Genomic DNA, 22803 nt, shown 5'->3' with positions numbered 1-22803 from the left:
ATTAAGAAGTTGTTAAGTTTAGGTATTGGGTCGGATTAGGGATGCAAAATAATGCATTAAAATGTGCTTAATTAACAGTAATAAATGGCTAATATTCTAGTAATATGTATGCTAATATGCAATAAGCACTAATATTAATATGTTGGTGGTAACCGAAGTTACGCAATCACTTTATATTTTCCAAGTTTACAGAAAAAAAGTTAGTTACTTTTTAAAATGTGTAATGCAAGTTTTTTTTCAGTTCACCAGCAACACTGTTTTCCTCATGATGAGAGAAATGAGAGGCACTTTCTTCAGCCTGAGCCTGAATATTATTATTATTATTATTATCTAAAATAAAATAATGATTAAAATGATTGAATGTAGTTTAGGCCTGCTCCGGTTCCAGTGTCCTGTATGCTCTGTATCGTTTTGATATGATCGTATTTTATGTATGTCTGTTTTTGTTGATGTTTCTCGTTTTTCATGTTTTGTTTCCTCCGAACGATATTACTGTCTATCCGCCACTGACACATTTCCAGACAAGGGCCCATATTTTTACAACTCAGGTAACTGTGCCCCGCTCGCATGTGATTTGAGTGTCCTCTCCGCTCTCACTTCCGCCTCACGCTGTCCCTCTCAGCCTGCATGGAGCTGACGCCCATCGCTGCCGTCACACGCCACCAGCCCTCATTATACAGCTTCTCTTCTCCATTACGAGACACAGAAAAGCAGCCTAGTTTTCAGCCCCGAGTGTGGCCTGCTCACGCTTTTCCCAGCCTCTCACAAACCTTTCTGTGGTCTGTGTTTGCCGTGTTTCACTGTTTTGAATCCAGGCTAAACGATAGCTAATCGATAGCTAAAACGATAGCGCCTGTGATATTTGAGTCAGTAACCAATGAGAAAACATCTTTAGACTGTCTGCCGTGGATATTTTGCGATATGGGGGTTAATGCATCACGCTAAGTTTTTTTTATTATTATAATTTTTTTACTTTTTTTTTTTGAAAGCCTCTTTCGAGCTGACGGCAATTTTTTTTTTTTATTTACTTTGAAATAAAAAGTTAACATCTACATCCTTAATGATGCACAATATATTACTGATTATATTAGTTATGCATTATTAACATTCAATTATCAAATATCATATTAATCAAATATCAATTATGATTAATTAAAGGTTTGCTTACGTTATGTATGTGTTTGGACTGTGCATATTTATTATGTATATATAAATACCAAAGACTATAGAATAAAATGAGACGTGTCACTCGTGTAGTTTTGAATGGGGAAAACGCTTAAAATGGCCGATCAGTCGCAAGAAGCCCCGCCTTCTCAATAAAACAGCCAATCGCTGATCTGTGAAGTCTGGTTGCTATAGAAACAGTCAGCATTCTGAGACGAGCTCCTAGGACTGCACATGTGCACTGTGTTAGTCTCAGAAATAAGCTTTTTATAACGCTATTTCAGCAAAAGAAACAACAATTATCGCAACACTTTTATTTTGGATGGAATTCAACAGCACTAATAAATATAAAATAATGTAATATATTAATTTGTATATTGATTCATCCCTTATTACCTGTTATGATAATATAATGCTAGTTTAGTATGTGTGTCTGCTGTGTTGTACAACACAGTCATGTATAGAGGCTCTTTTCTTCATGATGACTCTCATGATTTATTTTTTCCTGCACCCTTTTCCTGCACCCTTCCTCCTCTCTCTCTCTCTCTCTCTCTCTCTCTCTCTCTCTCTCTCTCTCTCTCTCTCTCTCTCTCTCTCTCTCTCTCTCTCTCTCTCTCTCTCTCTCTCTCTCTCTCTCTCTCTCTCTCTCTCTCTCTCTCTCTCTCTCTCTCTCTCTGTCTCTCTCTCTCTCTCTCTCTCTCTCTCTCTCTCTCTCTCTCTCTCTCTCTCTCTCTCTCTCTCTCTCTCTCTCTCTCTCTCTCTCTCTCTCTCTCTCTCTCTCTCTCTCTCTCTCTCTCTCTCTCTCTCTCTCTCTCTCTCTCTCTCTCTCTCTCTCTCTCTCTCTCTCTCTCTCTCTCTCTCTCTCTCTCTCTCTCTCTCTCTCTCTCTCTCTCTCTCTCTCTCTCTCTCTCTCTCTCTCTCTCTCTCTCTCTCTCTCTCTCTCTCTCTCTCTCTCTCTCTCTCTCTCTCTCTCTCTCTCTCTCTCTCTCTCTCCTCTCTCTCTCTCTCTCTCTCTCTCTCTCTCTCTCTCTCTCTCTCTCTCTCTCTCTCTCTCTCTCTCTCTCTCTCTCTCTCTCTCTCTCTCTCTCTCTCTCTCTCTCTCTCTCTCTCTCTCTCTCTCTCTCTCTCTCTCTCTCTCTCTCTCTCTCTCTCTCTCTCTCTCTCTCTCTCTCTCTCTCTCTCTCTCTCTCTCTCTCTCTCTCTCCCCGTCTCTCTCTCTCTCTCTCTCCCCGTCTCTCTCTCTCTCTTTCTCTCTCTCTCAGGGTCACAGAGAATCAGTGACAGCGAGTTCTCTGATTACGACTGTGAAGATGGGATTGGTGTTATCTCAGGTACAGCTGAGTCACCTGCTTTAGCGCTGCACTGTACTTACGAAACTGAAGACTCGAGCGTGCGAATTCATAATTACATGCATATAACTATTATGAATATTTGTAACAATCATTTTAGGGCTCTTTATGCCTTTTTGTGCACATAATATGAGTGAAATTAAATAATTATGTTCAAATATTTGGATTTTTATGCTTTTTTTATTTGATTGAAAGTACAGTAAAAACAATTCTATTTAAATCCTTCATAATTTATTTTCAGCATCACTACTCTGTTCTTCAGTGTCCCATGATCCATCAGAAATCAGTCTTATAAGCTGATTTGCTGCTCAAGAAACTATTATTATTATTATTATTATTATTATTATTATTATTATTATCATCATTCATTTTAAAAACAGTGCTGCTTCCTTGCTTCCAGTGCTGAAACAAGCATTCACAGTTGAATATAAAGTTCAAAAGTACAGCATTTATTTGACATACATTTTTTTTGTAACATTATAAATGTCTTTACAGTCACATTTCATCAGTTTAATGCGTCTTTGTTGAATAAATGATTGAATATCTTTTTTTTTTTTTTTTTATGTTAATCCCACTGACCCCAAATATTTAAACGCTGATTTAATGGGGCACAATCTGATCTGATAAATATAAGTTGTATCTTTAATGATCTTTTCGATGTCTGATCGTACACAGCTTGTCCCGTTCAAACATGCTTATCAACAAATCAAATTAAAGGATACTGTCAGAGAGAAGATTACTGTGAACTTTAGACTCCCGACTTGGCTCAAGGAAAATCCTCACGGTCAATTCACACTGACCGCATTGCTTCTGTTCACTTTTTAAGGTGTTTTGATATCAAAAATAAAGCGGTAGATCGCATACAGCTCTGCTAAAAAGTATTTATTTATAATTTGATATTATTTGGTTGTTGAATGGCATTGCTGGAGTAACTGTGTGTTGTGTTTTGTCTCAGATTATCGGCACAATGGCAGGGATTTCCAGAGCTCTACTCTGTCTGTTCCTGAGCAGGTGATGTCTTCCAATCACTGCTCCCGATCAGACATGACCCGCACACGCTCGCGCTCACCCAGCGTCCCTCCACCACAAAGGTACAAACCAGCGCATGTCATAAAACATAAAACTTCCTTCCAAAGTAAAAAAAAAAACATGATTGAAACAACTTTCTGACATCAATATAGAGATGCACAATATTTTCAGACTGATAATTAACCGATTATGTATTTAAATGTAAATATCGGCATTGAACCGATATGAGACATTATGCCGATATGTCTTGCCGATAACAGATTTGATTTTTTTTTTTACCAAATTATTAGCTCTAAAAGTTTTTTTTTTAACATTTTTGCAACTCTTTGGCTTTAGATCATTTACAAATGTTAAGGTTAAGGTTACCACTGCAGTTGAATATAGTTTATTTATAGTTTAGGTAACACTTTAGAATAGGGATCGCTTGTACACTATTAATAATGAATTTTCCCTCAATGAATTCTTAATTTGCTGCTTATTAATAGTTAGTAAGATAGTTGTTAAGTTTAAGTATTGGGTAGGATTAGAGATGTAGAATAAGGTTATGTAGAACAAGGCATTAAAAAGAATGTAATTATTGTTTAATTCTAACAAATAAGTTCTAAAAAATAAGTTTAAAAGTAACCTAAATTTAAAAAATTGAAGAGATTTGGTGTTGTTTCCAAAAATATGGCGGTATCGGCTAGTTAGAAAATAACAACATGTTGGATATCGGCAAAATACAGTAGCGTACATACCGTATAAATCTATGTTAAAAACTAAGCAAAATAAAAAATCATTTGGTGTTGTTTTCAAGCAAAAAGAAATATATCGGTATCGGTATCGAAGCGAAGCTCAGATTTTCTCTCCTTTCCTTCAGTCGAAGTTTAGACCATGGTGTGAGAGGAGGACCCTCGCTTTACGGCCCCCGGCATCGCCTGTCTGAAGACAGATACTCACCAGATAGGTACGAGTTCGCAAAACACGCTCAGATGCCACGGTTTACGTACGAGGCTTGCCCTTTATTGTTTTCTAGATTGCCTTTGCTGAAACTGGGAACATAAATGGGAATATTTCCATATACCTTCATCATTTCATATAACATGATTACAGAAATTTAGTGCGACAAATAAGATGTGCCACATAGAGAGAACCATAGAAAGCAGGATGTCCTCTTGACATCGCTCTCGCATTCTATCCGACATTCTCTCGCTTTTTTTCCATATTCAGTATTTCTGTTCTTTACTCCCTGTGGTTGCAGCCAGTATCTTACCCTCCCTCCTCGAACCAGACACAGACAGCCAAGCATCGACCCCGCTATCCAGGACCCCAGGTATTCTGTCAGGCCAGAGCAGCGTTACGCGGCCCTGCCCAACTCCCCCTCTGTCCAATCACATCACTCCTCTCACTTTCCCCCGCCCACTTCCCCTTGCTGCTAGTCGATTGGCAGGTGACTGCTTGCCCACACATAGCACCGCATAAGAGGTTGCTCTTGTCACTTTATTCGGTATGAATATGAAATGAAGACTAGTGAACTCACTCATGCATAATTGATCACATCTTAGGACAACAGAGTCATGTTTCTACACAAGAAAACATCTGTTACTAAAACTCTCACTTTCTTAGACTTTGAAGGAAAAGATCAAGTTTTAATACAAGCAAAGCTCATAATTTTGTGACAAACTGTTACCACGTTTGGACTTGCTCATTTTGGTTGTTTTGGGTTATTTCAATGTAATTTAGATAAAATGTTACATTTAAAATACAGTAACAACACTAGCATTTGTGAAATGTTGTTTCAATTTAAAATAAGAATTTTCTATATTAATATATTTATAAAATGTTATTTATTCCTATGATGAAAGCTAGCTGTTCAGCATTATTACTTTAGTCTTCAGTATCACATAATCTTTCAGAAGTCATTATAATATTCAGTTTTTTGTATTGTTCATTATGTGGTCACAGAGCAAAGCTTGTATTAAAACTGCCAGGGGGATTCACTGAATGTCTAATATATAGGGCACCTTTGATGTTATTTTCCCCTGAACCACAAGATGGCAGAAAAACTTAGCGTAGCATTTTCCAAAACATACACTTTTCAAGATGCACATGCAAATTTGGCTGATCCATGACAGTGCAAAGTTGATTCTGTTGATCTGTTACTGTTGATTACTTTTGTTGATGTTTAAAATGGTCTAGAGTACCAAACGTTTAAGATCAGCAAAAGAAGATGAAAAAGTATGATATGTGGGGTAAAATTAGATTTTTAAATTCAAATTTTGCAGTAAAATTATATACGTACACAATGAAAAGCTAATTTTTGTGCCTTTAGTCCTAAAGTATCCAATATAAAATATACTGTATATATGTAATGTATTACTGCTGTCAAACGAAAATATATGTGTGTGTACTTATCTATATACAAATACATATATATGCATTTATAATTTAGATAATGTAAATATTTTGCAAATACATGTATTTTCAGAGTTTTATGTGTGTGTGTTTATATACGCATGATACACACAGTACACACACACATATATAAGCCAAAAAAATTTTTTGCATGCGATTAATCGCGATTAATCGTTTGACAGAACTACTCACAAAACAGCGAAAAACTGTTTAGTGAATTCCTTTGAAAAGCACAGTAGTTTTGCGCACTTGCTAGTACTTTCTAGTGCGCCGTTATAATGTACGCAAATAGTTGCACTCGAACATTTAGCGTATTACTACTACATCTACGCTTGATGAGATGCACAATTCTTCATTCCAGCTGATAGTTTTGATAGCTTCTCGTATCTGCTAGTTTTGTTGGCCCGAGTTTAATTGATCTCCACATTTGTGCTTTGTGCGATTTTCACCTGTGCCTGTTTCAGAGAGAAAGTGCTAAAAATAAAAGCGGGTAGAAAAGCCCACTTGCTCCACCCAGTTCTAACCACCTCACTCTGGTTTGTGTTCTGACTCGTAGTATGTACCCCCTCTATCGGGAGGACGCGGTCAGGTTACTGCGCTCTACTAGGATGGCCCGTACACACTCAGATGGGGGTTACAATAGCATGGACAGGTAGTAAACCACAGCGGTTCACTCTCATTTCATGATGCTCGATATTAGTGCTGTGGGTAGTAGTTTGGACTAGAACGGTTAGTGGTACCTCGCAAATTGTTTTACATCTACACTAGGGCTGCACGATAGCTGGTTATATCGTAAATCGCGAATGTGCTTAAATATAGCCATGAAATACTGTCATTTTACTGAATTTTAACTTGCATGCTTTGCTCATGGATTTAGTCACTGCAAACAGCACAAGTGACTCTTTGGGGGGAAAAGCAGTCTGCTGGTATCCAAACTCCAGTTTACATGTTTGCTGGTGTGTCCAGATCATCAGCGCTTTTTTTGGCTCTGATTGGGGGGTTTAAACACGTAAAATCTGGCAACCGCGACAATGAAATCTTGTTACAATGCAAGATGCTAAATTAAATTAATCGTTTTCAGGTTAAATAATCGCAGATGATTATGCTATGGGAAAGTTTGCCCAAGAATTTTGATTTTGTCTCACCCTCACCTTGTATGAATTTCTTATTTTTTTTGCGCAAAATGAAAGAACTTTTAAAGAATGTGTGTAATCAAACAGTTGATGGTAGTCATTGTCTATCGTATTATTGTTTCTCTACTATGGAAGTCAATAGCTACCAGCAATATAATACAAAATCAAAGAAACTCATACGTCTTTGGAACAACCTGAAGGTCAGTAAATGATGACAGAAATGTCTTTAAATCTTTAAATCAGGCAAGGTGGTGGTCATCACGGTCACGCTTAAAATGCAATTCATCGTGCAGCCCTGTGTTCACTTCACCAGCTTTACCAAGTGTAGATTTGGATCCATTTTAGGAAACTTTTCAACGGGTGTAAAAGAAGACGATATCATCAAATATAGTTTTGTTAGAGACCTGTGCTTTGAACAAGGCTTTGGCTGTAGCGTCATCCTTCCACCCATTGAGAAAGCTTTGTGCAGGAGTCGTTTCAGCTCCTCTCTGGAGGAGAACCTACGCGATAGGGTTCAGATTGTAACTTCGCCAACTACGCCAGTGAGCACGCCAGCAATATTTCCCAAAGGAAATGTGCGCAGTGTGTCCTTAGCAGCTCCCACTCCATCCTTCCCGCCGTGGTGTAATGAATTGTATCCTTAGCGCTGCTCTCTGGACGGCTGGAGCTGTTTTGATGACTGAGCACTCACTCTTTCGGTCCCGAGCCAACTAGCGTCACTCTATGACAGAACTGCCAGTCAAAAAACTGCAAGCTACACTGGATGTTCACCATGCTTATATAGAAATGTATTATTTAGAAATGTGGAATCTCATATATTCGGGCTCAGTGGAGAGACTCGGATATTGTGGATCTAGCCATCTTTGATTAGCGCCCGAGGTGCGATAGATTCACATATCATTTGTTTTACCGTTTTTATGTGATATTGATAATGGGTGTGGTGGCACAGCAGTATTTTGCAGGCGAAAAGGACCGCTGTCGAAAGCGTAGTGACGCATGAAGCACAGCTAACGATATTTTAACAAATAAGCCAGCAGTAATCAGATTAATTCTTCATTCGGCTTGAAAAAGCCTTGATGTAAATGGGCAGTCCAAATAAAATTGCAATTTATATTAGAAGGATGAGTGTAGACCTATCTGATCAAAAGGAAAAATATGTATATTTGCAGTGCATAGGTTTATGTCTTACGCGGCTTTAATGGCATTTCGTGAACTGGTCGGTGGAGGAGATTCGCTAAGAAAGGTCATAGGTCAAATTTTGTTCAGAATATATGTCGCGCATGTAAATGGATTTAAAAAGTGGATCCTACCCATCGTGTAGCATAAATCTAGTTTTTACTTGGGATACTATTTATACACACATTCATGAGATCGGGTAGAAATATTCACTTCTCTTTCGTGAGCAAGCACCATTATTCTGCATGACAATATTTTAGATCCTTTTAATTCAACCTCATGATAGCTATATTACGAACTATTGATAAGCAGCAATTAGAAGTGTATTGAGGAAAAAGTTATTAGTCGAAATTCGGTCCCCAAACAAGTGTGAGCCTCAAATATCCCATTATTGTTATAGCAAGTGATACATCAAACCGTATCATGAGAATGAATGAAGATGAATATTCAGAACGAACTGGTTAACTTGAGAAAAAAAGTGAATCCACGGCACCTTAGGGCTGCGCTGGACCTTTTTGTTGTTGCTGTTTGGCATAGGATCTGATTGTGTGCTATTTTGTGTTCAGGAGGATGAGGAGAGATAGACAAATGTCTGCCTACAGTGACTCGTATGAATCTCCTGAGAGGTAAAATCCGGTTCCTTTAGTCGAGACATGCATTCTGTTCACGCATCCATAGTAGGACTGCTTTATACTAGTTACAGACTTAACCCTCACCCCTCGCCCTGATTCAGCTGTTGCTCATTCTAATCATACTTTTCTTTCTTCATCCCAATCTATCAATCCTCATCCTCCATTTAAAGATATTACAATGGGCCCAATCATGTATCTACTCCATGGCCCAATCATGTCATGAATGGAAATGGTGGAGACTACAGGTAAGACCTCCGAAGAGATAAACACCCACATTACAAACATCACAAAAACCTCTTTCTTTACTCATCTGTTATCAACTGCCCGGAACAGATGCCACATTTATGTTCCCACTGAGGCTTTGTCCAGTAACGGATGGCAGTAATAAATCTGAGGGGCTCCAGTTTATTTTATTTATTTTCTTCACTGACCTGTTTTTTTTTTTTTAAGCAAATGAATGCTTAATATCATGTATTAAAAGTGTAGCACTAACACACTGAGGTTGGTTTATTCAGTAGGACATGCCCCAGGATAGAAATTGAGCCTTCTACAGATACAGAAAGGTATAAATACAAAAAATGCAGTGCAGACTCAAGTTTGGTTTAGATGTTGTAGTTGTCCTTTGACCAATTTTACAGAAGTTTTTAATGTTCTCAGTATTCTGGAAAATGGCTTCTTACGTAATAGAAGATTTCATAAATGTCACTAGTATTCGCGGTAGCATCGCTGATATAGCTTAGTGTGGTAGATAGTTTTTAGAATGGAATTATATTTTTAGTTGTAGTTAGTAACTTTGAACTAGTAGCTGAATCTCATTTCAAACTGTACGCTATACTGTATACCCTTGTGAAAAAGTACTTATTACAGCTAATTGTACTTTAAAAAATACTTAAGTATGAATTGAATACACTGCATGGTAACATTATATTTCTAATTTATATTAAATGCAATTCAGAGTGCTTTTTTTTTACTGCTTACGTAAGGCCTCTTTATATGTAACTTCATATAACTTTGGAATATAACTACTAAAATGTAATAACACAATTAAAGCCTGTATGTCTGTTATTTTAGTATATTTGTAGCTTATGCATTTCTAATGATAGAGGTGCAATTTACTGATTTTTTTTTTAAGATGATTAAATCATAGTTATTTAACGTAAAACCTCTAATTTGACATTATTACATTTAATTAAATTATTATTTTGTATAACGCAAAACGCAAAATCGTAATGCATTACTTGTAACTTTCCCCAGCACTGGTCATGAATGTGTCTCTGTTTAAGTACACTTAAGCGGCCTTTTATTGTATTAACATTGTAATATCTGCGAGTAGTATCCCTTTAAGATATGAAGTACACAGAGTGCACATGCGACGCTTTTTCACAAGGGTAAATTGTACAATTAGGCAATTACTGACAGCTTCAAATTTAGCATTTTATGTTCTTCTCTTACGCACCTCCATAGAGAGGACAATATCCCAGAGTTCCCAGCTAACCATGAACACTATGAGGAAGATCTGAGGTAATATTCGTACAAGTACTCCTGTAAATAGAGTAGTTAGGAGCAGACCAGTCCGATCCCACGTCAATTTGTATATATTTTACAAGTTGGCTAATTCGTACGACCTCACTCATACACATTTGTACGATTTTTCATGCGAGTTGCCAATTCATATGAATTTGTATGAATGACCTACACCTAACCCCCGGCCCCTAAACCTACCCATCTCTGGGGTTTCAGACAAATTGTGCAAAATCGCGCAAAAAGTGAGGTGGCGTGAATTGGCCGCTTCGTAACACGTACAAATTGGCTGTGAGACCGTGTTGGAGCAGACTAGTCACGGGCTCATAGTTGTGTTTAGTGTGAAATGCTTTCACTTGTTTTCTTCGCAGCAGTTTCCAGAAGCTTCCGTTTGTTCGTTCGTTCGTTTGTTTGGTTCCCAACAAACTTATTTTTTGCTTGTTTCAGTTTTGTAAACCGTCTTATGATTTTCCCCCGAGCAGCCAGTGCTGAAACTCAAAAATGCATTTTTGTTCGTCGTGCTAACGATTAGCCGAGCGGCATCGTTTCACAGCTGAGACGCCTTGTTTTCCCACGATGCACTGGGGCCCGGCTGAGCGTGGCTTTTTGACTAACGTTCTGCAGGTATAGCCGCAGCATGGTGGACAGACATGAGCATTACAGGTCCAGGTCAGCCGACCAGCGGCCCATGATGGAGCGACCGGTCTACACGCGCTCGCGCTCGTCCGAGCGGCCCGACTCCGGCTACATGAGATCCATGCCGTCCTTACCTTCAGGGAGATCCGCCCCTCCCTCTCCTGCCTTAACGAGGTGACCCGACCCATCACAACAAGCTCTAAAGCGCTAAACGAACCCATGCCTTCTGCTTCCTGTCACCTGGAATGCCCCTCTCTCCACTTCCTCTTATTTTAACCCTGTGTAACGATGCTGTTTATGATTTGTTCTTCATTTAGAGAGTAGCGATGACGGTCTTTTGATTTGGATTATAGACACACCTGTTATATCCTCTTGAGATATAATGGTGTGTACCTGGCATCGTACTTTTTCTTATTATTTTTGTGTGTGTGCGTGTTACTAACATTTATTTATTTGTGGTTTAACAGTTTACGCTTTGAGTTATGGGCTGTTATGAGTGCCGTGTTCATGCGTTCAGGCCTTTTCACTTTCCTTGCAGCTTTAGCCGCCACAAGCACCTTCTCCCGATGCTGATTCCATCACACCTTTTGAGACGCCATAACACCTTTTGACTTACGATTTGCCCCCCCCCCCGCACGTCATAAGTCACTAGGAAATGACATAAATGTGTCAGATTCGCGCATGAACTTTCACTGATGCGGTAGCTTTTGGATGTGCCACAGTTGATTTTGAGACGTGAGTCACACGTACTGAAAGCTGATGTGACACTGAGCTCAAAAGGTGCTTTAAAGATCATTGTGTTTACCGTGGAGTTGATGTGCATTTTACACGGATGTATTCGTATGTTTACATGGCTAAAATGCACATGACTGTGACATATTTATTAAATGCATGCCCTTTTATGGTCCGATATTTTTTGCTGACAAAATAATGCTGTCAAGAACATGCTATGTCATATTTTACTACCAAAAAAATTGTAATAGTGTGTATATATCATTTATGTGCAGTGACATTCTGAGATTTGGGCTCAGTAAGATTTTTAAAAGATGTATATATTATATATATACATATTATTAAAATATAAAATATTTTAAAGTACTTAAATATAATTCATTCCTGTGATCAAAGCTATTTTTAGCATCATTACTTAAGTGTCACAGGGATCCATTTTAATAAACTTGAAACACTTGCGCTGCTTAATATTTTGGGACCTTCTTCCAGGATTCTTTGAATAATAAAATATTGAAAAGTAAATATATACAGCCTTGAGAGACATTAAAAAAACGCACTGGTCACAAACTTTTGAACGCCAGTGAATGCATAGACCAAAGTAGGCTGAAATAGACTGTTGATGATATAAAAGTATTTAATTTCTTATTTATCTCTTGATATTGGAGTGAAATATGACTTTCACCTACAGTCTTATCTGGGTTGCTGTACAGCTTATGTTGATGTACCTTATCTACAGGACATGTTTTACCAAATGTTTTTACTTCTACCAAAATTTCCTACTAACCCCCACCCCCACCCCAAAAAAAAAAACTGTGCCAAATATTGACCTGTTTTGTTTGATAGAACAAAGTACATGTCCCTTCTTATAGCATTCAAGGGGAATGTTTTTTTCTGACATTAAATGATGCTACTGCCAATGTAACCGTAGTTTGTACTAGCGTCCTCTCACCAGCGTGCTTGTGTGTTAGTCTAACAGTGTTTCGGCCAGGTTTATGACTCGATCGCCAACACTTCTTTAGATGAAATGCCGCGCGTTCGTTCCTGACGCACCGTCTGTCCCGCAGGGCAAACATCCGCTCCGGATCGGTCCAAACCAGTCCCACCGGCACGCCGTTATCCAGTCGAAGAGGTCGGCAGCTACCACAGGTCCCACCCAAGGGCTCGATAGACAGAAGTGAGTAGATCGACCAAGATCTGTGGCTCTTGAGTGGAGAACTTGCACGATTGGTCAGGTTTAGAGTCACGTTTATGTGGACGGTATTTGACAGAAATGCATCAAATGAAGGAAGTAAACGACTACTGTTGCACAGTAGTTGTTCGAAAAAATGGCTTATGCAACCAGTCAAGTAATGATAGAATAATAGCATTCTTCTTTGCATAACACAGCATGGATTGTTTTTTTTTTCCCCCCACCCTTTTCCTCAGAAGATGGCGAGGGCATTACTGAGCCTTACGAAGGTCTGTAAGCACTAGCTTCTGTGTGTTCAGCCTCGTCTCTGTCTTCTTTATTACAGCTTTATCTCTGTTTGATTCAACCTGCGAGCTTTAGCTGTCATTGGTCTAGCTTCTACCGTTCGTTTAGCGGAGCGAACGGATGTATTACTTTGCGCTTCGACCATGTTAGCGCAGTGCTGTACGTGTATCATCATAGATGTGTGCTGTGTAGTCTATGTACTTTGTCTATGTCTGGATTAGTATCCGCTGCAGTGGGTTTTTATTCATTTTTTGCCACTGTGATAATGTCGTAATGTTCTCTTGACAATTCTGAGTGCTATACGAATTCAGAATTATAAGAAATTAACTTATAAACCTTCAGTTCTGAGTTCGAACTGATTTTGCAGCCCTGACCGGGAAATTGTTAGAAAACTTTCTAATATACTAATTATTGGTGAAAGCTAAAAGCAACATTTAAGTTGCAGAATAGCCAGGCTAAGTTCTGGCATGTTTATAGCAAAGGCTCTTAAAGGGTTAATCGTTGGCAATGTCGAAAGGAAAATATGTATTTATATTGTGTTTTAGAAATTAGTCTCCTCCTAGCAGTGATCCTGTCTGTTGGAGTGGATAGTCACGGTTTGTTAGTCACTTTTGGTTTGTTTTCTCTTTTGATTGGCACAACCCATCAACCAATGAAGCAGGAGCAGGGGCGGCGCCTCAGCCTCCTGCTCCGCCTCCTGTTCTGTCCCAGCTTCCACAGACTCTGGCCGGTAACTTATATTTAGGACACATTGGGCGCTTAACATCAGTCAAATGCAAATATGATCTTGGTATTCTACCATTTGCATCAACGTTTGTTGATAGGCTTCGTATAGTACTCTCTACACTTTATTGTTATTGAATTACTCGGTTTGCAAAATTATATTTGCGTTTGAGGATACTGTAGCATAGTTGGCATGTGGAGTAAATTAGCATAGACAATAATTTTAGCTTTTCTTTTCAAATTTGGGTTGTTCTCATCTTCATGTCTGATGGCATACTTCTGTTTGTCTTTCCTACTCTCATTTCTGTCTGAATGTTGAAGCGGTGGGAGGGGCTTCTCAACCCCCGGCCCCGCCCCCTCCACCTCCACAAGCCACACAAGCAATGGCTGGTAATGCTGTTGTTACATAGCAAAGATAACTATTTGATCAAATAATAAATAAAAAACAAATTATAATTATACAACTTTAGAAAAAAATTAAAAGAATAGCAATACAGTGCCACAAACTGCTTTGTTTGGAATAACTGTATATAATTATTATTATTTTTTTTTTTACTTTTACATTTATACAAAATATGTCTATGTAGTAATAATAAGAAATGTATCTATATTTTCGATAATATAAATTGCAGCCTTGGTGGTGATAATTTCTAAACAATTAAAAAAAAAAACGTTTGTTTTTTTGGGGGTTTTTTTAAATGTCGTCAGAATAAATTATTCTAGAAAATGTAATAATAAATAATAATAAAAACTTTAAGAAATGAAAATATACTCAAATTGTTATAAATTAGTTAAAGTGGATAATTTTATGTGGACACTGCTTTTTTTTTTTTTTTGTTCTCTCAAGCCAAACTTTCAGTTAACAATATCTGTGTAGCCTGCAACTTTATGATGATTATGATTTTTTTTTTTAACTTGGCGCATCAATCATTCATATTCATCTTCATGATCCTCTTGTTAATTTTTCTTGTGTTTCTTTTTGTCCATAACTCTTTCTCTGCCAATCCTGTTGTCTTCATTGTCATGACCAAAGCTCCTGTGGGGATGGAGCCTCCTGTCCCGGGCCCTGCTGCCCCCCACGCCCCTGTACCTCCTCCTGCTCATGCTCCTCCCCCTCCTGCACAGGCCCATCCGCCTCCTTCAGTTGCCACTCCCCCACCCGCACATGCCCCTCCCTCTCCGGTGCTTGCTCCTCCCCCTCCCGCTCCTGCTCCCGCCCCTTCTTCTCCTCCTCCTCCTGCTGCTGCTCCATCATCATCCTCACCGCTCATCCAGCAGGCGTCTGAGTCAGGTGTGTCACTGCAAAGGAGCTGAACATAAACACACTGCCCATGTTTGGAAGAGACTACTTGTGCACTACTTGCTTCATATCACGCATTTTACAATTAGGGTCTTATAAATATTAATGTACTGCTTTTGATACCTCACAGTACACACTTAGGGCCTAAAATACTAGTGTAGTCCATAATGTGCACTGGATAGTATACACTTAGGGCCTAAAATACTAGTGTAGTCCATAATGTGCACTGGATAGTATACACTTAGGGCCCTAAATACTACTGTAGTCCATAATGCGTTCTGCACAGTATATATTTAGGACCTTACAAATACTAGTGTTTTTTTTTAAAATGCGGACTACATATAAAGTTACAGTTAGGGTTTTTGATAAATCATACTACGCACTATATACTGCCTTTATTATTTCAATAATACAGTCAATATTTTGCTATAAACTGCACAAAACAGTGGAATAGTATGCTGTTATGAACATAGTCTGAGTGCCTGTTTCTTTTTAAATATATGTAGTAGTCAGCTTTTTAAGTGGAGCAAAAAAGAAAATCTATATATATATATATATGTGTGTATATATGTGTGTGTGTGTGTGTGTGTGTGTGTATGTATATATATATATATGTGTGTGTGTGTATTTATGCTTACTTTATTTCAATAGTGTTGGTAACTTCTCTTGAGCGTGCGTGTGTGTGTGTGTGTGTGTGTGTGTGTGTGTGTGTGTTAAAGTGTTCCTGTGTGTTTGTGGGAAACACTAATCAGTGGACTCACCCTCTGTTTATGTGTGTGCGTTTCCCACACAAGAATCCCAGGAAAAGCCTGTAGCTCCCCCACCTGTCAATGGGAGGAAAGGCAAGTGTGTGTGAGCGTGTGAATCTCTCTGTGGTGTTTTACTGTGTGTTTGTGCCGGATAGATTTAGCACAAGTAGATGTCGCATACATTTGCAGTCCTCACTGTCTGCACGGTTGTCATCAGATATATAGTATAGTGTGCTTTGATTGTGTTGGTGATGCTATTAAGAAACCGTTATGTATATTTTTTTCAATTCTGTTTCCACACCATGCTGCGCTATTGTTGTAATTATGTGGGATTTAATATTAATTTAATTGTTAATTATTATGTTTTTAAGCCACTGTACCCGTGGGTAAACTGAATACCTTCATTCACCTGTAGATGGCTCAAAAGCACTCCGTAAAAAAACATTATCTTGACTTTCATAGAATTAAAGCTGTTTTTTTTGTCTTTTTAAATAAAATATATGCAAAATAAATAACTTTAATAATAAAAATAACGAATAAATTATCGTTAATAAAATGTCTTTTTATGTCCTGTTATTTATTTTTATTTTTTTTCCGTTTACTTTTATGGAGAGCAAAATAACTTTTTAACACTACAATTACATTTTGCAAAATTGTAAATTAAACGTGCTTAAACGTGCCTTATGCAATATGTGAGGTCCGAACAGTTTTAAGCAGAAGCATTGATTGTTTCTCCTTGTGTTGTAACTCCAGAGGTGACATGGGAGGACCAGCAGAAGAAAGCTCCTGGTATGGCACAACCTGTGCTCTTCATCGGCCCTTAGTAGAGTAGATGGATCCTAGTTTGCTTCTGAGGGATCTAGATTTCAGCTCTTCTTCTGTGCTGTCACTCTCGCTGCTGCTGTGTTGTTTGTCAAGCGGAAACATCGAATCGAACTGCTCCTTTTTCTTTGGCGTCACTATAGCAACTTGATGAGTTGATTAACATACTTTTATTGATGACGAGACAAACAGTTCTCACCGATACCTTACGATACACAAACACGTACGTTTTAATTTCTGGAATTATTGCATGCAGTTGAAGTAAACAATAAAATGAACGGCAATAGAATAAACTCAAGGAATCGTTATATTTACAGCATACAATTGGGGAGAAACGAAACTGGGGGCTTGTGGGATGTTGGAAAGCTACTGAACTGATCGTTTTTAGTTGTGAATGTCGAGATCGTGCTTTTCACTTAAAACTTCTAAAATAGTTTAAAGGAGAGTTGAGAAAGTAGCGTGTGATTGTAAATGCATTGAAGCGTTGCTTGTAGTGTGTAGTGGGGAAAGTAGGTTAGTTCCGGTGGTATGTTTGTAGTGTGTGTTTGAAATGTGTGTATTTCACTAACTTTTAAAGTATGCATCAGTTCTTTTGGGGGTTTTTTGGTGTTGGATTTTTTTATATCTATTTTGCCTTAGTTTCTGCATGTTATGAGTGACGAGTTTCTGAATGAAATTCATCTGCTCTCTGTGTGTGTGTGTGTGTGTGTGTGTGTGTGTGTGTGTGTGTGTCCATCATCACGTTGTGTGTCTTGTGTCTGTCTAAACTGTCTTGTTTTCCTCTCATCCATACATCAGCTGTAGTGTCAGAGTCAACAGTGTCAGAGAATGGAGATGCAGGTATTGTATACAGATTGAGTTTGTGTGACAGCAACCTAAACCCTTTCTAAAATAACATTTGGAGGTGTGTGTGTGTGTGATTGGGTAGAATTGGTAACAGAGTTTAAAACTACACAACAACGTAAAAGTTTGAGTTTGAGGTCAGTTGAGAGGCAAATACATTTCTAGAAACTATTTTTGTTTCATTTAACTACTTTTATTTTAATAAATCGAGATGACAACATTTTCCTCAGTCCTAACTTCTGGAGAAAAATAGCACATACGCTGGACAAAGACAGCTCTTTTTAGACTGCCTGAGTCCGTGCGCACTATCAAGTGGAGTACACTTTGACTGTTTTTGTGCGTGTACTTAGCAAATGGCTACAATGTATATTTTGGTTGTCCCTTTGAAGTTACTGCCCAGTGATGTTGTTGCCAAGTCATGTGCAGTTTTTCCACAGAACTGGACTTTAAAGTCCATAGGCTGAAGTGACCCCAATAACACATTATGTAGCCACTGAAATGTGAATTTTACCAGGGAAACCTGCCAAAAAACATGTACTTTACCCCCAGAACACATTTTTTGGTTGACTCCCCCCTCGAAATGCAAATGGGCTAGTTATAAATAGCAATTGGTCAGGTTTTGTTGTAAAGACCAGGCAACCCTTCCCACTGTTACATTTCAGTTCACATCCTGTTCAGATGTTTATGGATTTCCATAACTAAGCTTACTGTATAAGAGTCCTTCTGATAAAAACCAATTGGACCGGCTTGCTTAACTAGTATAACCAGGATCGAATTTTGCTGGTTAAGTTGGTAGAGTGGAGACACCAGCATCCAAAGAGTTAGTGTGTTCTTTTCAGTGATTCACAGTTGATGGATTCGTTGTAATTCATTGCACCAATACAAAAAAATCCGCCGATCAAACATGTTCATGAGACAGAAGTGAATGAGTGCTCTTTCTGCTGTGCCATAATGTTTTCCTTCTGGCTATTTAGGTCGACTAGATCAGATACAGTTGACAAACGTGTCTGTGTAGGTTTATGTCAGCCGTGTGTCGCTTTAAAGTTTGCTGATGTGTGTTTGTATGTAACAAGCAGCAATACCGTGTCACATGCTGTTCCTACACATCTAACCATGTTTGTCTTTCCACACAGGCACTCTGAAGGACCCATCAAGGGTATGTTCTTCTTCTTAATGCTTGAGTTTATTAAGTGTTTCGTGTCCTTTTGCAGTCCTTTTTTGTGTCCCCCAATGATGTTTTGGTAATATCTAGTGAATGTTTGAAATCAGTTTATGCATTTTTTTGTTTGACTTTCTTTTTGACGTTGATGATGATAAGCATGTTTCTTGAGTAGCAAATCAGAACATTAGAATATTTTCTGAAGGATGACGCTGAAGACTGAAGTAATGCTAAAAAATCCAGCTTTACATCACTTTGCATGTATTTGATCAAATAAATTCTTTAAATAAATCTATTTAGCACCTATTTTCGAATTTAAGCAAGAATCTGAACTCCTGCAGCACGACACAAATGAAACCCAAGGGACCACCAAAAGGGCTTATCGTGCAGCGTTTGGTTGAAAAACTCTTTAGATTAGCATTAAGGATTTACTGTTTGTAGGTCCTCACACAAGCTGGTTCTCATCATTACATAAAGCGTCAAGTATCTGTCAAACCTGTGTACCTGATGCACCGCTGAAATACAGCGTTCGTGTTGAGTTTACTATAAGAGAAGACGAGCGTTACATAACAGCTGATCTCCTTTCTGGCTTCTGTTCTCTTTTGATTAGTTGTGTAAGTTATATAAAATCAGTTTTTTGACAGCTGAGAGCAGTGTGGGTTCTGGAATATGATTTTAGTTATTGGTTCTGTGTTAAAAACCTATGAGGGTAATAATATAGAAATATACTGATGCATAATTAAAAAATTCATTGTAGCAGTACCCTAAATAAAGTCTATTGTTAAGCTAATAGGCGTGTTATTGTTAGCTTAGCATCATGCTAACATAGACTGCAGCCTTCCAGTTCCAAAATAAAATAATGTTAATTAAAAATGATGTTTCTGTAACTACACACACGTAACACTTTACATTAGATTACCACACACTACCATTTAAATCAATCATTTGGCACGTATCGTGTACATGCATGTTTTTACATTGGACTTATATTTTAAAAAATCCCTACATGTAATTACATCTGTAATGAATTTGTGTAGTTACATTTAATTACCACCTTTAAACCTAACCAAACCTGTCCCTAACTTTAGTGTTATACTATATTATACTTATTTTACGATGTAAGTGCATAGCAGTTAAGGCCATCTAATATAAAGTGGGACCCATTTTATATTACGTAAACAATTCCTATGGAATTATTCCTATGTTACACAGCAGCGGTCAGCAAGTTAGGCTTTAGATATAAATTGTGGTTGGTGACCAGAATGTTACACTTTATACAAAGTTCCTGAGGAGTTACAGAGGAGTCGCAGCATTATTTTAATGTGACAATCAATGTTTTTTCCCCCTCGCAGCGTGGGATGGACAGTCTCTCCATGCGGTCGTCGGACAGCGATGTAAGCGACGTGTCCGCTATGTCGAGCGCATCTCGGCTCAGCAGCACGAGCTACATGTCTGTCCAGTCAGAAAGAGTGCGAGCAAGCCGCAGGATCAGGTGAGTGCCCTGAAAACCCCTCGATGTGTCTGCGGTCAGGGACACACTTGCTGCACTTCCGCTGAGTTCAGGTTCGGCTCTGCCTGCTTGTGAAGTGAGCCCTACCTCTGAACTTGCCCAGAGTGTGTTTGCCACAGACTGAGAACACATCACATGGTTTTGAACAAAGGTGAATCTCAAGAAGAAATGTCCAACTCATATTTACCTTCAAAAAAAGAAACAAATATCGGTTCTCAATTACATATCAATTCTTTTTACTCTAATGCAGTTCGTAAGACATAATTTATTTATTTATTACTCATGAAAGCTGTGTTTATTTAATACAGCAGATACAGTTATATTTTGAAATATTATTGCGGTTTGTTTTTAAAATGTAATTTATTTCACGATCAAAAACTTTGATCAAAAATCAAATCACTCCTCCGTCTTCAGTGTCCCGTTTTAATATTGTAATTCGCTTCAATGTTGAGAACCGTTATAATAATTTTTTTCTATCCATTTTATGTGCTCAATAGAACAGCATTTATTTAAAATAGAATTTCTGTAACAGTTTGTAAAAAAAAAAAGTGAATGTCTCTTGATTAATTTAATGCATCTTTGCTGAATAAAATTATTAAAATTTTTTTTTGATTTTTATTAATTTTATCAGTGATAATTTTGAGTAGAAAACTTTTCATGAATGTTACAATGTAAAAAAAAAAGTGTTTATAGCCTGAAATGTATTTTTTTAAATATGGATTGGACATTTTTCATTATTTACAAAAGATTCTCCCACTAACAAAAAACCAAACTCTCAAGAGAATCGCTCAGCATCATTCTATTACAGAATCTATCTCATTCACAAAGACGGATCCTTTTTTACATTTTCATACTGTTGTTTTGCTCAAGGTTTCTTTTCTTCATCTCATGTCTGTCAGGCTTATATCTGTCTTTTCTGTCTTGCATGCTTCCTTTCATGGTGCCGTGGCATGGTTTATGTGTTTGCGTGTGTGTGTCAGCCGTGCGGAGGCTCTTCAGAGTCAGGGAGAGGAGGGCGCTGTCTCTGTGGAAGAGCAGGTGGAAGCCACTACAGCGAGCGCACAGGGGGCGGGGCATGATGGGGAGGTGGGTGGGGCTACTGTCAACTCAGAGCACGAGGAAGAAGAGGAGGAGCCTGAGAGGTTAGAAGCAAATCGTCCTTCAGCTAATGTCCTCTACCTTAGTGTCCTGCAGCTAGCGTGATCACGCCTCTGAATATTTGCTGTATTCCCATCTTAACGTGTTAACTACAGGAAAATGTCTTGTTAATCCAGCTGTGTGTTTGTTAGTTGAGGATGACACCTCTCTGCACTGCCGTATAGTTCATCATACTGTCCCACAAGAGCTTGTGTCTTACATAATATCACAGTCATCTACGAAACCCCGGGGAGAGTCGCATGAACAGCTGCCGTCTCCGCTCCAATTAGAGCAAAACCAAGAAAAAAGCTTCAGTTCTCCAGCATTTCTCGCAATTTCCACTTCAATACGTTTTCAGTGCCATTTGTGGGTCACTAATTGAATATAGATGAAGTGTTTGTGATCATTAAAATGCTACAGAAGATAAAATAGAATTTTAATGTCGTTAACGGAATTTTTCACCAATTAGAAACTGCAGTAGCATGAGTTTTTACATAACCAGCACTCCGAGACTCCCTCGCGCAGATGTTGAGCGCCGCAGACCGCATTTCTATTAGGTTACAATCATTTGAAAGCAGCACCTCTTTTGGTCGTTCGTGTTGGTTAATGATGGGGAATCTCAAATGCTGTTGTCAAAGCCAGGCGAGGTCATTTCCTGTCTGTTAGTGTGCATGTTATCTCGTTGCGTCTGACCCCAAAGAGCTTCATCTCTCTGGAGTTTCCACAGAAACACTGAGCCGCTGCAGCATGAGGTTAAGTGCCAAGAAAAGATGAATGGAGGTGGCTCATTAAAGACAAATTACCCTTTTTTATGTGTAGAGGGATGACGGAGTCCTTCTGTCTACCCACCGTTTCCGTTTTGCCTGATAAGACTTAAAATGAAATGTCCTGCATTACTTAAAACCCCTTAAAACCTTCGTTCAAAAATGTGTAAAAATTACAATTGCAATCACTAGAAGAACTAACTATAATGTGTGCTCTCAAACCTTGTTTCTAGTCATGTGTAGCACCTCCAGCTCTGCAGTAGTGATGGGAAGTTCGGATCGAATCTTTTTTTTCGTGTCGTTTCATTCATTTTAGCAAAACATAATTAAATTGTTAAGTGTCACTTCCCTGGCATATCTACTACTTATGCAAACTTTGATCACACAACAAACAATACAAAACTATAATGCTATGAGAAACAGAAAAGACTAATTCATTGTTTACCTGGGTCTTTAGTCTTTCATTAGATACGAGATGAGGTGAGCAGAGTCGTTCGTTCATCACGTGACAGCCCTGTAAGATGTAACCAATGCAGTACGAGCAGGAAAAATAATT

General features: G+C 38.4%; 1 protein-coding gene across 20 annotated transcripts in view; it reads left to right on the top strand.

The window, feature by feature from the left end:
- Positions 1-22803, top strand: part of rims2b (regulating synaptic membrane exocytosis 2b) — a 125203-nt gene that overhangs the window by 90174 nt on the left and 12226 nt on the right. For 8 of the 20 annotated variants that reach the window (XM_043216972.1, XM_043216973.1, XM_043216975.1 and 5 more), the window contains 12 exons: positions 522-548; positions 2427-2495; positions 3469-3604; positions 4402-4488; positions 4783-4854; positions 8812-8871; positions 9048-9122; positions 11023-11208; positions 12831-12940; positions 13192-13224; positions 18811-18833; positions 20189-20328. In XM_043216972.1, the coding sequence (XP_043072907.1) occupies positions 522-548; positions 2427-2495; positions 3469-3604; positions 4402-4488; positions 4783-4854; positions 8812-8871; positions 9048-9122; positions 11023-11208; positions 12831-12940; positions 13192-13224; positions 18811-18833; positions 20189-20328 (1018 nt within the window). Of the gene's footprint in view, positions 1-521; positions 549-2426; positions 2496-3468; positions 3605-4401; positions 4489-4782; positions 4855-8811; positions 8872-9047; positions 9123-11022; positions 11209-12830; positions 12941-13191; positions 13225-18810; positions 18834-20188; positions 20329-22803 lie in introns of those variants that run through there. The other 12 variants (XM_043216977.1, XM_043216969.1, XM_043216982.1 and 9 more) reach the window with 9 other exon arrangements.

The sequence above is a fragment of the Puntigrus tetrazona genome, chromosome 19, assembly GCF_018831695.1.
Source record: "Puntigrus tetrazona isolate hp1 chromosome 19, ASM1883169v1, whole genome shotgun sequence".
NCBI lineage: Eukaryota > Metazoa > Chordata > Actinopteri > Cypriniformes > Cyprinidae > Puntigrus > Puntigrus tetrazona.
The sequence above is the reverse complement of the archived record's forward strand: the minus strand, read 5'-3'. Positions and strand labels throughout refer to the sequence as shown.